The 14314-nt window shown below is 39.3% G+C and overlaps 1 protein-coding gene across 1 annotated transcript; it reads left to right on the top strand.

Moving 5' to 3' along the window:
* Positions 1–4753: 4753 nt before the first annotated feature.
* Positions 4754–9463, top strand: TSHZ1 (teashirt zinc finger homeobox 1; the record flags this gene model as incomplete). The annotated part of the gene is made up of 1 exon (XM_015855213.2): positions 4754–9463. A coding segment is annotated over one exon (3234 nt), but the record flags the coding sequence as incomplete, so codon positions are not given.
* Between the last annotated feature and the right edge of the window lie 4851 nt (positions 9464–14314).

Below are 14314 nucleotides of genomic sequence, written 5' to 3'. Positions count from 1 at the left end.
ATGTGAGATGTTGGATTCTTTTGTAAATCTCTCATCACTGTGTGTTCTGTGAATATATATAATTTTTTTTATTATTATTTTTTCCCCTCTCATTTTTCTGTGGTGAGGATGATGGGCCTTTTCCACCCTTTTCTTCCCATTCGCCAAGGTGTGTTCCAGTGTACAGTGGAATTCCCCCCCAGCTTGGGGTGCAGTTTGTGCAAGGTGACAGTGTGGGCTGCAGAAACTTCTGCAGCTGCTGTCTCCTGTTGGCTGGGTGTACATTCGAAACTGCTGAAACACATCTGTTGTAGAAAGAAGAATGGTGAACGTTCACACCGTGCTACTATTGTTTAGATCCAGAGTAGGCCCTGATTTAGCAAAGAATTTTCGACCTGAACCTGCTCCTGTTTGCTGAGGCTATGAAATATGTATTTCAGTGAAACTGCTTTACTGAATCATGACCTTCAATACTTAGGTATTTCTTCTGCATAAAATCATCTGTTTTGATTATTTAAAATCAGGCCTTGAAGAGTTCGCTACGTTTAATTTTGCAGACCATTAAAAACAAATGCAATCATTACTTTTTGCCCTTTTCAACATAATTCAGTCAGTTCCGAGACCCTTTTTGAATTGAAAAGAAAACCTCCGTAAAGACAGATTCCTCCAAAAGCACCAGTTCGAGGTTGCAGAAAGATTTTATGTGAGAACATTTATGCTTTTAACCACATCCCTTACACTTTGGATCTGCGTCTGCTTTTTCAAACAATGGCTGTGTATTTATAGTGTAAATATTCTCACTGAAGCAAACACAATGTGCAGTGCTACTCACATGTACAATAAATAGCGTCTCATGTCCACTTAGATTAGAATGCGCAGCTTTTAACACTGTTCAAAGATGACAGTGTATCTGTGGGGAAACACTGACATCCAGAAGGCACATTTCATAGAGAATATATATATATACATATATATTAGCAATGTTTAATAAGAAGAAAAGAATACAAACTGCTCCTTCTGTTTTTTGGTTGTCTGAAATTTGAAGGTTTTCCCTCTTTTTCCAGTGTGCATTTCCCTGAGTCTGTGAATGCACGAATGAGAAGGAATAGAAAAGTTGACATTATACTGTGCAGTGTCTTCTGCATTGGATGTAGCTTTTGTTGAGGGTGGTCCCTGCTGTATCTGTTCTTGGTATTTTGGTGTGGTTTCAGGGCACATGTGATTCAGCAGGCTCTGCAGATGCAGGAATACCTGAAGAAGATTGCTGAGAGTTTCTCAGTCACAGAAAGACACTGTCTGAAGGCTGTCTGTCTGTTGATCATCCCATTATAGTTTAGAGGGAGAATGTGAACATCCCGCTCTTTTATTTGGTGTTCAATGATATTGCTCTCCTCCACGAGTAATAGAATGGAACATCTTTAAGGTTTTAAATTTTGAAGCTTACTTTTGTAAGACTTCTGTGAGAATTTCAGTGGAGCAAACACATTTTTACAAATTAACATTCTTTATTTTGTATGCTTCCGAATTGCCTCCAAAAGAAACCTTTTCAGTTCGAGGATTGCACTGACCTTGCAAAATACCATATGTTGAGTATGCTGCTATTGCTCTTACAAACATTAGAAGTCAGGAATGAAAAGATACTGTGTGTATCCTATGGTAACTAAAGGAGTTAAATATATATATATATATATATATTGATCACAGTGGTAGAAATTAAACATTTTAGGCAGATAGCTTTTTTTTTCTTTGTAAACAAGCATTATAGCTTTGCATTATTTCAGATAACTGGACAGATATGTGGGTGTATGCATCACATAAATTCATTTTTCTTGCAGAATCTGGCTTAAATTCTGGAACCATAGAATGTCAGAGTCTTAGCAAATTGCTTGTTCTTAACTCTTACACTGCAGCGTTGGTAAAGGAGAGAACTCAGTCATGTAGTATACTCAGCAGAACCCATGTCCAGAAAAGTAACTGAAAGATGGATATTTCAGCCTAGCACTCTGTTCCTTTGCTATGACAGTTAACACCAACCTTTCATGTAGTTTTAATGTTTACTGTGGGGCTTAACTGCTTTCATTTTTGTGGTAAAGAAACCTTTTCACCAAATGCAGAAGTACCAGAATACACACACTGTAAATAAATGAAGGAAAAGAACAGATGCACCACTGTCTCAACTGGTTTCTGCTTAAGCAGGTATTTAGCTGCTTATGCGTTGCAGTTATAAAAGTACGCATTTGTGCAATTTGGAATTAAATAAGAAGATGCTATCAGATAATTCGCGTGGATTTTTATACTCTATCAGCTATAGCGACATTCAGCATCTTGCACAGTTTCTTACATGTGTTTATTAAAAATATTGGGATATGAAAATGAGAGAAAATTGGCATGGTTCCACTGAGGTTAGTAAGAGGATAGCTCTTCATAAAAGCTAAGAATATGGGCCCTGTCAGCTTGCAGTTTCTAATTGGTGACTGTCTGCTGATCATTACTAGGGTGGGTTTTTTTTAAAGAAAAATGCCAGATGGTAACTGTCCATTTTTATGCATTTAGGCTTTTCAGAGGTTTTTTTTATTTTATTTTATTTAAAAGTCATTTCAGAAGCAAAAACTACGTTCTATAATAATCGTTGTTTACCTTTCTGAACCTAAAAATGTCTTTTCTTTTGCTGTTAGAAATGACTGACAACAGGTGTGTTTAATGGGAGAGATCTTATAAGAGATCTTATGCTGTAGCTGTGGGAATTCTACTTGCATGCCTAGAATTTAGAACTGCAGAGGTGCTGTAGTGCTCAAATGCACACAGTGTATGAACAGCAGCGTTACTGCAACACTGAGACTCTGACCGATTTCTTAGTTCTCTGATGATTTCTGTGTTTTAGTCTTTATTTTATGCACAAAGTGCAGTATTTAAGAAGATTTTTTTCTGGTTTTCTAATGCATTTATGACATCTTTCTGTCCTTTGGCTCCAGGGTGATTTCTGTAGTGACTTCTGTTGTGCTTGGTATTCACTAGTCTTTTAAGTATATCAGAAAACACCCAACGCCGAGACAATCTGTAAAGAATCGTGCCATGCTTAACATTTTTAAAACTAATTGTTTGCTGAGAAAGAGGACAAATGAAAGGTGTAGTGGGCATCTTAAGGTTCAGTACTACCTCAGTTCTTGATGGGCTACTTTTCCATTTTATCTTAGGAGCTCAGACTAGAGTACTGAAAGGCTGCATAAACTGCTATTACAAAGTTGAATGCAGAATGCAGTGCTGGCTATAATTCCATTACCTTTCTAACAATTTCAGAGACTATTCAGAGAGTGTTCATATTACAATTAGAGAAGAGTCTTTATTTTTATTTTTTCAGAAAAGAATAAATTAGAAACTGTATACTAAAAGAAGCCCAGCTGGTACTTATGTACCCCAGTTTCCCAGTTCACCTCAGATTTGTTAATGTGGTAATATACCTCTTTTCTTCATATTGTGTAATAGCAGAAGTGCCTTTTTTCTGACTTTCTTTCAGTATTGTATGATGGCAGGATGTAGCCCACACTTCTGCATTGCTTTCTGCACAGTTCCACTGAAATGGAGGAAGTTTTTGCTTCAGTTTGTGTGAACTGTTTACAATCCATATTTTCTACCTTGACGTGCTTTCAAATGATCTGCATTCCCTTATCATCGTGATTTTTTAAGCTTCTTTTACAAAACTGAAGGGAAATGTGTACAAGTATGTTTTCTGATTTGCAATGAAAGTGTACATTTATCACTTAGGTACATGTAAGCCACTTCTGTGAATTGGGCCCTTGGAGTAAATGTGTTTTGATGTAATGGCCATCTGCTCATGAATATCACATTTGCTAGTTTAAAAAATAGTTTTATACAGATAAACACGTAGTTTGGTAAGATCGTATAGTTTCACCAGGTGGCAATACAATAGCAAAGTTTGATCTTTAAAATAAGCCAATAATCAAGCTGGGAGGGAGGCTTCAAGGTTTTTTTTTTGTTTTTTTTGTTGTTGTTTTTTTTTGCTTGTTTTGTTTTGATTTTGTCATTGCTTTTAAAAATTAATCTCTGCCATTTACTTTTAGTTGCTGACTGCTGTTTTCAAAATGGTAAATGCAGTACCCACATCATATCATAACAGGAGGCAAAGTATATCCTTGCCATTTAGAAACAGTCGTAGTCTTGCTTCCCTTTTCACCTTGTAAAAATGACAGCTGTTCAGCTCTCAAATGGACCAAGTACAACCAGTCACCAGGACGCTCTGGAACAACTGATCAGACATACTTATCTGGTGCAGCTCCAATACAGTCAGGTGTTGGTGACACAGAAATGATCCCTCATGCTGTAGCTAAAGCTGATTTGCCAATAAAGACAGCCTAGATGCAGTGGAGTTGGTCAGGCCGATGGTTCTGATAGTATAGGTCCACGGGTCAGCCATTTTACATACCTATTGCAGTAAATAGAGTTCAGAGCAAGGGCATTTTTCAAGTCAATTAAAACTGGTTTAGGAGGTTCTTTGATTGATTTTGATTTCAATATTATGGTACCCAATGTCATCTTGGCACTTTTTTTTAACTGCTGAAATCAAAGTTTACTCTGACATAGTATATATATCAGACTGTAACCAGGACCAGAAGATATGGATTAATAGATGAAATGTGAAAGTGATGGTGAGTTTGGTTTCTGGATGTATCAACAAAATTTGTCTTTATGGTTACTGCTTTTAGTACAGAAGACAGCAGCGATGTAAAAAGTGCGTGTTCAGTAACTTTGTCTTTTTTTTTTTTTTTCCTCTCTTTCTTTTTCCTCCTCCTGTATTTTAGCATATGTTCCTGAGGAGGAACTGAAAGCAGCAGAAATAGATGAAGACAGCGTGGAAGATGATGGGCTGTCTCTGGACATCCAGGAGAATGAGTATTTGTGCAATGAAGAAACGGAGATCAAAGAGGCTCAAAGCTACCAGAACTCCCCAGTCAGCACTGCAACTAATCAGGATGCAGGCTACGGTTCGCCGTTTAGTGAAAACAGCGATCAGCTGGCCCATTTCAAAAGCACTTCCTCTAAAGAAGAGAAAGAAGATCCTCAGTGCACAGACAATGTTTCCTATCCACAGGACAGCTTGGCACAAATAAAAGCTGTGTATGCAAATTTGCTTTCGGAGACTTGCTGGTCCAGTTTAGCTTTGGACTTAAAGAAATCCAATCCAACCACCAGCAACAATGGAATCAGCCAGAACGAAACCACCACCAGTACTGACACCAACGTCAGTTCCCAGAGTACTGGCACTACCAGTACCAACACTAGTACCAGTACAACCACCAGTAATACTAGCAACAGCAGTAGTAACAGCAACAGTGGTGGCTCAGGTTATGACTGGCATCAAGCTGCGTTAGCTAAAACGTTGCAGCAGACCTCCTCGTATGGACTTCTCCCAGAGCCTAGTCTTTTCAGCACAGTACAACTTTACCGGCAAAATAATAAACTTTATGGGTCCGTGTTCACCGGTGCTAGTAAGTTCCGATGCAAAGACTGCAGTGCTGCCTATGACACACTGGTGGAGCTAACAGTGCACATGAATGAAACTGGACATTATCGTGATGACAACAGAGATAAAGAAGCTGATAAGACCAAAAGGTGGTCAAAGCCAAGAAAACGGTCGCTTATGGAAATGGAAGGCAAAGAGGATGCTCAAAAAGTGCTGAAATGCATGTACTGTGGGCATTCATTTGAGTCCTTGCAAGACCTCAGTGTGCATATGATAAAAACAAAGCATTACCAGAAAGTGCCTCTGAAGGAGCCAGTACCAGCCATCACTAAATTGGTCCCTTCTACCAAAAAGCGAGCACTTCAGGACTTAGCTTCACCTTGCTCACCTGAGCCAACAGGGATCGCTGCAGAAGCTTCACTGGCTGAGTCTGCAAAGGATCAGAAAACTGCCAACCCCTACGTGACTCCAAACAACCGCTATGGCTATCAAAATGGTGCTAGCTACACTTGGCAGTTTGAGGCACGCAAATCCCAGATTCTGAAGTGCATGGAATGTGGGAGTTCTCATGACACTTTGCAGCAGCTCACTGCCCACATGATGGTTACTGGTCATTTCTTGAAAGTGACCAATTCTGCTTCCAAAAAAGGTAAACAACTAGTACTGGACCCTGTGGTGGAGGAGAAGATACAATCTATACCTCTCCCACCTACCACCCACACGAGGCTACCAGCCTCCAATATTAAAAAGCAGCCCGATTCCCCGGTGGGATCCACAAACTCGGAGGAAAAGAAAGACCCAGAGAAAGAAAAAGTGGTGGTCGGTGAAACAGAGAAAAAGATTAAAGAAGAGAATGAGGACTCTACGGAGAAATTTGAGCCGACAGCTTTGTATCAGTACCTCAGAGAGGAGGATCTAGATGATAGTCCTAAAGGTGGAATAGACATATTAAAATCCCTTGAGAACACGGTGACAACAGCTATCAGCAAAGCTCAGAATGGCGCACCTTCCTGGGGGGGATATCCCAGTATTCATGCAGCCTACCAGCTCCCAGGCACAGTCAAACCCCTTCAGACCACTGTGCAGAGTGTTCAAATGCAGCCATCTTATGCCAGCAGTGTAAAATCACTGTCTTCAGAACACAATGCACTCATCCATTCCCCAGGCAATCTCACACCCCCACCTCACAAGAGCAATGTATCTGCTATGGAAGAGCTGGTCGAGAAAGTTACAGGTAAAATCAATGTGAAGAAGGAAGAAAAGCCTTTGGAGAAAGAGAAGAGTTCTCCAGTCAAACCCATGTCACCTGCTGCTAAGGAAAACAAAGACTTCCCCAAATCGGAAGAAATAAATAACAAACAGCAGCAGAAGAAGAGCTCTGAGACAGAAGTTCAGAAGGTAAAAAAGGACAGTCCGGCAGAAGCACATACTCCAAATGGTACAGAGCCACTTAAAACAAAGGTTGCAAATGGCTGTAACAATTTAGGAATCATCACAGATCATTCACCAGAGCCATCCTTCATTAATCCATTGAGCGCTTTACAGTCCATTATGAATACCCACTTAGGCAAAATTTCTAAGCCGGTAAGCCCCTCTCTGGACCCTTTGGCCATGCTGTACAAAATTAGTAACAGCATGTTGGACAAACCCATTTACCCAACCACTCCGGTCAAGCAGGCTGATGCTATCGACCGATACTACTATGAGAACAGCGATCAGCCTATTGATTTAACTAAGTCCAAAAACAAACCTCTTGTTTCCAGTGTTGCTGACTCTGCCTCATCTCCGCTAAGAGAGAGTGCCCTGTTGGATATTTCTGATATGGTAAAGAACCTCACGGGGCGTTTGACACCCAAATCTTCAACTCCATCCACCGTGTCAGAGAAGTCAGATGCTGATGGGAGCAGCTTTGAGGAAGCTCTGGATGAACTGTCGCCAATACACAAGAGGAAGGGCAGGCAGTCCAACTGGAATCCTCAACATCTTCTGATCCTTCAAGCCCAGTTTGCTTCCAGCTTGAGGGAGACCTCAGAAGGCAAATACATTATGTCGGACCTCGGTCCACAAGAGCGGGTACACATCTCTAAGTTTACTGGTCTTTCCATGACCACAATTAGCCACTGGCTGGCCAATGTGAAGTATCAGCTAAGAAGGACAGGTGGAACTAAATTTTTAAAGAATTTGGACACAGGACATCCTGTTTTCTTTTGCAATGATTGTGCCTCTCAGTTCAGGACTGCTTCTACATACATAAGTCACTTAGAGACACATCTAGGGTTTAGTTTGAAGGATCTGTCAAAGTTGCCACTTAATCAGATTCAAGAACAGCAGAATGTTTCGAAAGTCCTCACAAACAAGACTTTGGGCTCACTTGGAATAGCTGAGGAGGACTTAGGCTCCACATTCCAGTGTAAGCTCTGTAACCGAACTTTTGCAAGCAAGCATGCAGTCAAACTGCACCTTAGTAAAACACATGGCAAGTCCCCAGAGGACCATCTGATCTATGTAACTGAGTTAGAAAAACAATAGTGTCCAGGTAAGCAGCCAGGTATGCAAGTGACCACAGGAACATTGCACTAAACTTCTTCATAGTACTGCACTAGGCCTGACCTGAGCCTCTGAAATCAGTCTTACTTTTGTTGCTGAACTGCCTATCTGGACCTTGGTTTTTCTTACCCTTATTTTGTAGTTATATTTATATGCTCTTTGTCTGATCTGTGCATGGTTATTTTTTGTTTCTGTTTTTATTTTTATTTTTTTGTGAGTCAAAGTCTGACCTTTATTTTCAACATCTGTCCTTGATGTTAAGCTATCTTTTGTAGAATATAGTGGGAGACGCTATTGAGAGACATTAATTTAGCCGTAAAGAAAGACACAAAGAACAATGATAAAGAGACATCCTAAAATTACAAAGTTGCCATGACAATAAAGGTCACAGAACCTGGTAGTGTCAAGTTTTAACCCTCTGAGAACTGTAATAGCATTTCTGTGCCTTTCCCAGTGACTAAATGAGTAAATAAGGAGAAACGAAACAAAAGGCTTCAAGGCATTTCATTCAAATAAAATGTGTGTCACAAACAGAACTTTTTTTTTATTAAATGAATGAGCTTTTTTATTTTATTTTTTGTTTTTTGGGGTTTGTTTTAAACGCAGAACTGGTTTGTGAAGAAATTGTGCATGCAGTCCTTGGAAGAAGGGAGAGCTGTGTAGTACTCAAGGGGTTAGGAAGCCACAACTGTATAAGTTCAATGATGATTAAAAAGGAAAACAAATTGCCAGTAGTATGCCCAAACCCTCTGGATGCTGAGAATTGCCACTTTTTGGCAGAAAAAAAAAAAAGAAAAGAAAAAAAAAAGAAAAAAAAAAAGTTAAAAAAAGAAGTATGCAAGCTGTTATTTAAAACAAATGTACAAATGCTCTTTTATTTCTTTTTCTTTTTTTTTCTTTTCCTGTAAAATACTGCAGTTTATAGTTATTTACAAATGTTAAGCTTTGGTACAAGCTGACCTTTCTATAGTGTGCTGCATTAGTAAACGAAAACAAAACAAAACAAAAAAAGTAATGGGGCAAATGTTGAATTCTGTTCCTTGTAAATTGCCAGCATCAGCTTAAAAAATACATGTTACATATCGTACCATTTTAAACTGTTCAACTTTCTTTGTACCTTCTGGCTGTATGCTTTCTCTTTTAACTTTTTATATTGTCATTTTATATTCAATTTCTGTGTATATAATGTAAAACCACACTTTTTGAATAAAATTTAGTTCCTGCAGCTTGATATAAATAGAGAAATTTTACTGGCACCTGCATCTTTCCAGATGCATGTACTTAAAGGAACTATCTGACAAAAATAAATAAATAAATAAAAATAAAGCAAGCAATGCACTATGAATTATACATTTTGATGTTTTATCATTAATATTGTACAGTACATTTTGGTTCACACAATTAAATCCACTGTTTTCTCAAGTGTAAAATAAACCCACATGCAGTTCTTGATTTACATACATTGTCATGTCGTCATTATTTTGCCTTTGAGGTGTTATTCCAGCAGTAAGATGTATCGTTTATGTAATCAACCAGCAAACATCTATTCAGAATAATCTCTCGTGATCTGTGTGCTGACGTCTTTCATTCTAAGCTGTAATGCTAATAACTTCTTAAAGGAGATTTGCCGGGGATGCATACCTGGCAGGGTATGGAATAGGTGGGGCTCCATCCATTTGAAGCAGGCCCTCTGTTCTGCTCTGAAGTGTAAGGAAGTCTGCAAAGGTTTCTGCTAAGTTAATTTTCCTGTGCTGTGTGGCCGTACTTGTAATCATTTTGTGTGTGCGTTCGAAGGCCATCTCTTCCCTTCTTTCTCAGGGAAAGCACCTTTTGATTTCAACTGATACACGGTAAGATGCTTGTGGCTTCTGCCCTTGTAGTCTGCTGAATACTGTGGTTCTTGCCACGTTTCTGGCAGCGGTGAAGACCTCTGAGGCTTCGACACCAGTTTTTACTTACAGTACAAGCAGAAAGACCTGTGTTTCTCTGTACTTTTTAAATATTACATTTTGAGGTAAGCTGAGTGCTATCATAGCAGGTGTTTCCCTTAATCTTTATTTCTGTTCTGTTGAATGCAGATGTCATTTAGAATGTAAAAGAGAGCTGTCAGAGCCTTCAGTACTCTATCTCCTGAGTGCTTTGACAGTTACAGTGCATGAAAGCCTGGGATCTGCTATCCATTACACTTTTTTGGAGGGGCTATCAAATGTGAGTACCTAGAGGGGGTTGCTTTCACATAGCATTAGCGATAATATTGTGTCACATATAGTTCTGTGTACGTATTTATGTTTCTGCTCGTTCTCCTCGATTCTTCTGAAAGTAATTTACATCTAAGATCTTTGCCTCCAAATACAGCACAGCTCCGTGTTTAATTTTGCTTCAGTGACAACTGCAGGAATACCCACGCATTGCTCTGTTCTCTGCGTGAGCCTAGCAGGCCTAGGTCAGCTACATTTACATAGCATTTCTAACGAGAGCAGGAAAAGTGCTGAGAGGATTTTTTTAAGCGTCCCTTCCTTTCTTTGCTACTAACTACCTATATCCTTCAGGGGATGTAGCCATTTAGACACTGCAGTTCAATTACTGGATGATTATGTACTTGGGGCCCAAGGGGTGCCGAAGAAGAATAACAGTCAGGCCTATGGATGTAATGCAGTCTTTAAATAATAACCCTTTGAAGTTTTGTTTACTTTACCACAGGCCTGCAAACATATGATTATAGAATGTGCTGTATTACATTGCAGTGGTGGGTGAAAAGGTTGAAAGGAAGAAATAATAGCTCTAAAGTGGGTTTGAATCTAATGTAAATCCATTAAAACTCATTTTGAAACATGGCATGTAAAGTGAGTTCTCAACACCAGGTGACTCCCTCGAGAGGTGTTTATGACATTGCTAAATCCGTTCAGTTCTGATAGCTTCAGAATTGGACAATCACTCATCATCTGCGCCACTGTCTGAGGAGAGTCCATTTAGAATAAACCAACAGTTCTACCTGGAGACTGCGCTGGTGTCGCAATTTCGCAGACTGAAATATGAAGTAGATGAAAGCATGAGGGCTCTGATGTTTAACAAACCGAAGCACAGGGACGGCGTGATCTTTATTCTTTGGGTTTTTGCTGCTTTCGTTTGAATACAGTGTTTCTGAAAAGAAAATAATAAAAAACCTTTATTTTTCAAAAAGTTGCACACTCTAAATCTGAGTTAGTTATTCTTTACCTCCTCAGTTTGCATGTTTATTTTTCTGTTGTTGGTGTAAGCATTCCACAAAGGTAAGTTTGTGCTCTTCTGTTAGTAGGGGCCAAATCTGCTGTATGGAAGAGACCCCTTAGCCTTTCAGGACTGTCACCATCCCTGAATGGTTTAAAACCCATTTTGATGCGGTGCTCAGGGACATCATTTATCGGAGGATTGTTGTAGTTAGGGTACTATGGTTAGGTTGCAGTTGGACTTGATGATCCTTAAGGTCTTTTCCAACCCGAGTAATTCTATGATTCTATAACTGCTCTTGAAGAGATGTAGGAGAACTGCCACCCATAGTATTCTGTATACCTGCCCTGTGACATATTCAGCATCTGGTGTATCTATTTCTTTTCAAAGATGAATGCAGCTGTGTTTTTGCAGCAGTGCATTGCTGATGTTCACATACCTGCTCCAGTCTGTTCTCAAAGGGGAAGATCTTGGTTTGACTGTTCCACAGAATTGATTTCTGCTTCTGTGTGCTTTTTCTTTATTTCTGTTTTGAAGCTGTTGCAAATTTGAGAGATCAGTGTACTGACGACATTAGTACTGAATGAAACAAAGGCTTTTTTTCCACTTTTAATAGCATTTGTTTGAATATTCACTGATGTCTTCTGCAACATAACTTTGTTACATCTTTCTTTGGGTAGTTAATAATGCTAATATTGACACCAGACATAATCTGTCCTTATCACAGACAGATAAAATGCAATTGTAATTAAGTATAAAGGCAAAAAATATATATAAATGTTATCTTGCATTAGACTAATCAGTGCATAATACATCAGCTTTTGCCTGCAATTTGTAAAGCCATCTAAGATTTGAGTGTGCTATATTCTTTAAATAATATGTCAGGATCCTGGCTCAAAGACCTCCAAGGAGAGGCCAGTTTCCATGCAGAGTGTTCTCACAGCTCTGTACATGTTGGTCTCCTGGCTGATTCAGAATCAAGTTACTCTCCCAGCATGAAAGTATCAGGAAATGGGATTTTACCATCTGTTCACTGAAATTTAAACTGGGTTCCTTTTCTGTTCATGTATGACAATAGAAGTCAAAGACGACTTTGCTGACCAGATACTAGTTTAGATAATGTGATTCTTTCAAACTTTTCCCTGCTGCTCTCTTTGTATTTCTTCTCATTGTGTTTCACATGGTCTTCTGTAGTTTCTCCTCTTCCTTTTCAACCCAGGACGTTCTATGATATGATTCTATGATGTGATTCTATGTGTATAGTCATCTTCATCTGAGACGCAGGTATAGTGACCACGTTTTGGGATGAACAATGCTCTTTTAAGCAAAGATGATACAAGGGAATAAATCAGTACTCAAAACTGCATGTGTGGTGAAAAAGAAGAATATTTTTCAAGTCTCTTTAGATGATATAGGTTACCTAAGGTCAGTATCCTTTATGAAGCACATTTCTTTCTCCAGAATCTTCACCAGCTTAATATTTTCTGACAACTCATATTGCAGAACTTTTTTATTATAGTCTAGCACAAAGAAAGTAGAGCTGAAAAGACTGTTATGAGGCTAATGGACATTTTCAGAGAACTGCTGTTAGAACAGACGATTATAAAAGCTGTAGACCTTCCCACTGAGAATGAGGAACTCCAGTTATTCTACTGTGAAGATCACTCTTTGGAGTCTGTCTTCAGTCCTGTCTACTGACCTGCTGAATCAAGGGTCAGCACGGTCACGAGATATCTAATAAGTTTTTATCCTAATTACTGTAGCTGTTGTCTATGCTTTCTCCTTTTCTGCAGAAGATAGGAAATTTAAATTGTGATTAGCTATGGTCTGTCACTTTATTTTTATGGTTTTTAATTCTGGTTAAATGTCTTAATGTAGAAGATTAACTATTAAAATTATTTCTTAAACAAACAAACATTTTTAACTATGTTATTCAAGAGAGAACGGGTAGGCAATCAATATAAATTAGTTCTCAAGAAATTTGATGTAGTGTCAATGTACTGCACTTCTGTCCAGAGTGGCTGAGGCAGTATTGTGTGGAGGAGGCTAAAGCCAGACAAGTTCCTTACCAGGCTGTCAGACATAGGACACCTGCAGCTGAATGACATGTGGTCACTCTGGTTAGGACTGAATCCTGGTTGCCTGCAGCCCATCTGTAGAAGGAGCCCAGAGATGGATCACTTGCTTAGAATAGCTTATATGATGAAATCATAAGGGCTGATGGGACATACAAGGCAAGTACAGGCCAACCTTTAGGACCATGCAGGTGGAAGTCATCCCTCCTGGTATTTGCTACTGCTCATCTAAGTCCTTCTGCTTCTCCCGTCTGAAGTTTGTATTTGAGCTTGTCCATGAAGCACAAAAGTGGGGTAGTACCCACAGTTCTTAACCAAAACATGGCACACATGAAGGTAATACCCAGAAAGCAGCATGCTAAAAATCAAATCATCAGAAATAACACCCAAAGCTCTTGACCAGTAGGCAGAGGTCAAACAACCAGAACATGCTTCCAGGCACAGTTCTTTACTCCCCGGAGAGTTTATATTCAACACAAAATAGCAGTCCTTCATAATGTGGGTTGGAAAGAAGACCCAATAGCCACGTGCATGCATTCTCTTTCAAACAAGTTCACTAGTGGACTAGTGGGTGTTAAATCAGCTTGGCAAAACACATTAACCTGCCAGATGGCCCTTCAGTTTCATTATATCATCCTGTGTATCGCCATGCTCAGAATCCTTTCACCCCTTGACACCCCTTTCAGAGGAGCTTGGATGCCCAAGACTGCACAGTGCCAAGGTCACTTATCAGTCCTGCTGAATTACTTGGAATTCTGAGTTTTAGTAATTTTGAATGACAAGGTATGTTACTATGCTCTGGAAATAGGCACAGTTTTCAGGTCTAGACAGACAGATTGGGTCACACACTGTTTGTCATCATTCTGTAGCCAATGGAGATTGTTACTGTAAAATCCTGAAGACTGCTTCTCATGAAACACAGGGAAAAACATTTTTTTTTAATTATTTTTTTATTTTTTTTTATTTTTTGCTGCTCTCCCTTTGCTCTGTACTTGGGCATGCAAAGATATAGTGGTGGTTTAACCTG

Source organism: Coturnix japonica, chromosome 2, assembly GCF_001577835.2.
Source record: "Coturnix japonica isolate 7356 chromosome 2, Coturnix japonica 2.1, whole genome shotgun sequence".
Classification (NCBI taxonomy): domain Eukaryota; kingdom Metazoa; phylum Chordata; class Aves; order Galliformes; family Phasianidae; genus Coturnix; species Coturnix japonica.
The sequence above is the reverse complement of the archived record's forward strand: the minus strand, read 5'-3'. Positions and strand labels throughout refer to the sequence as shown.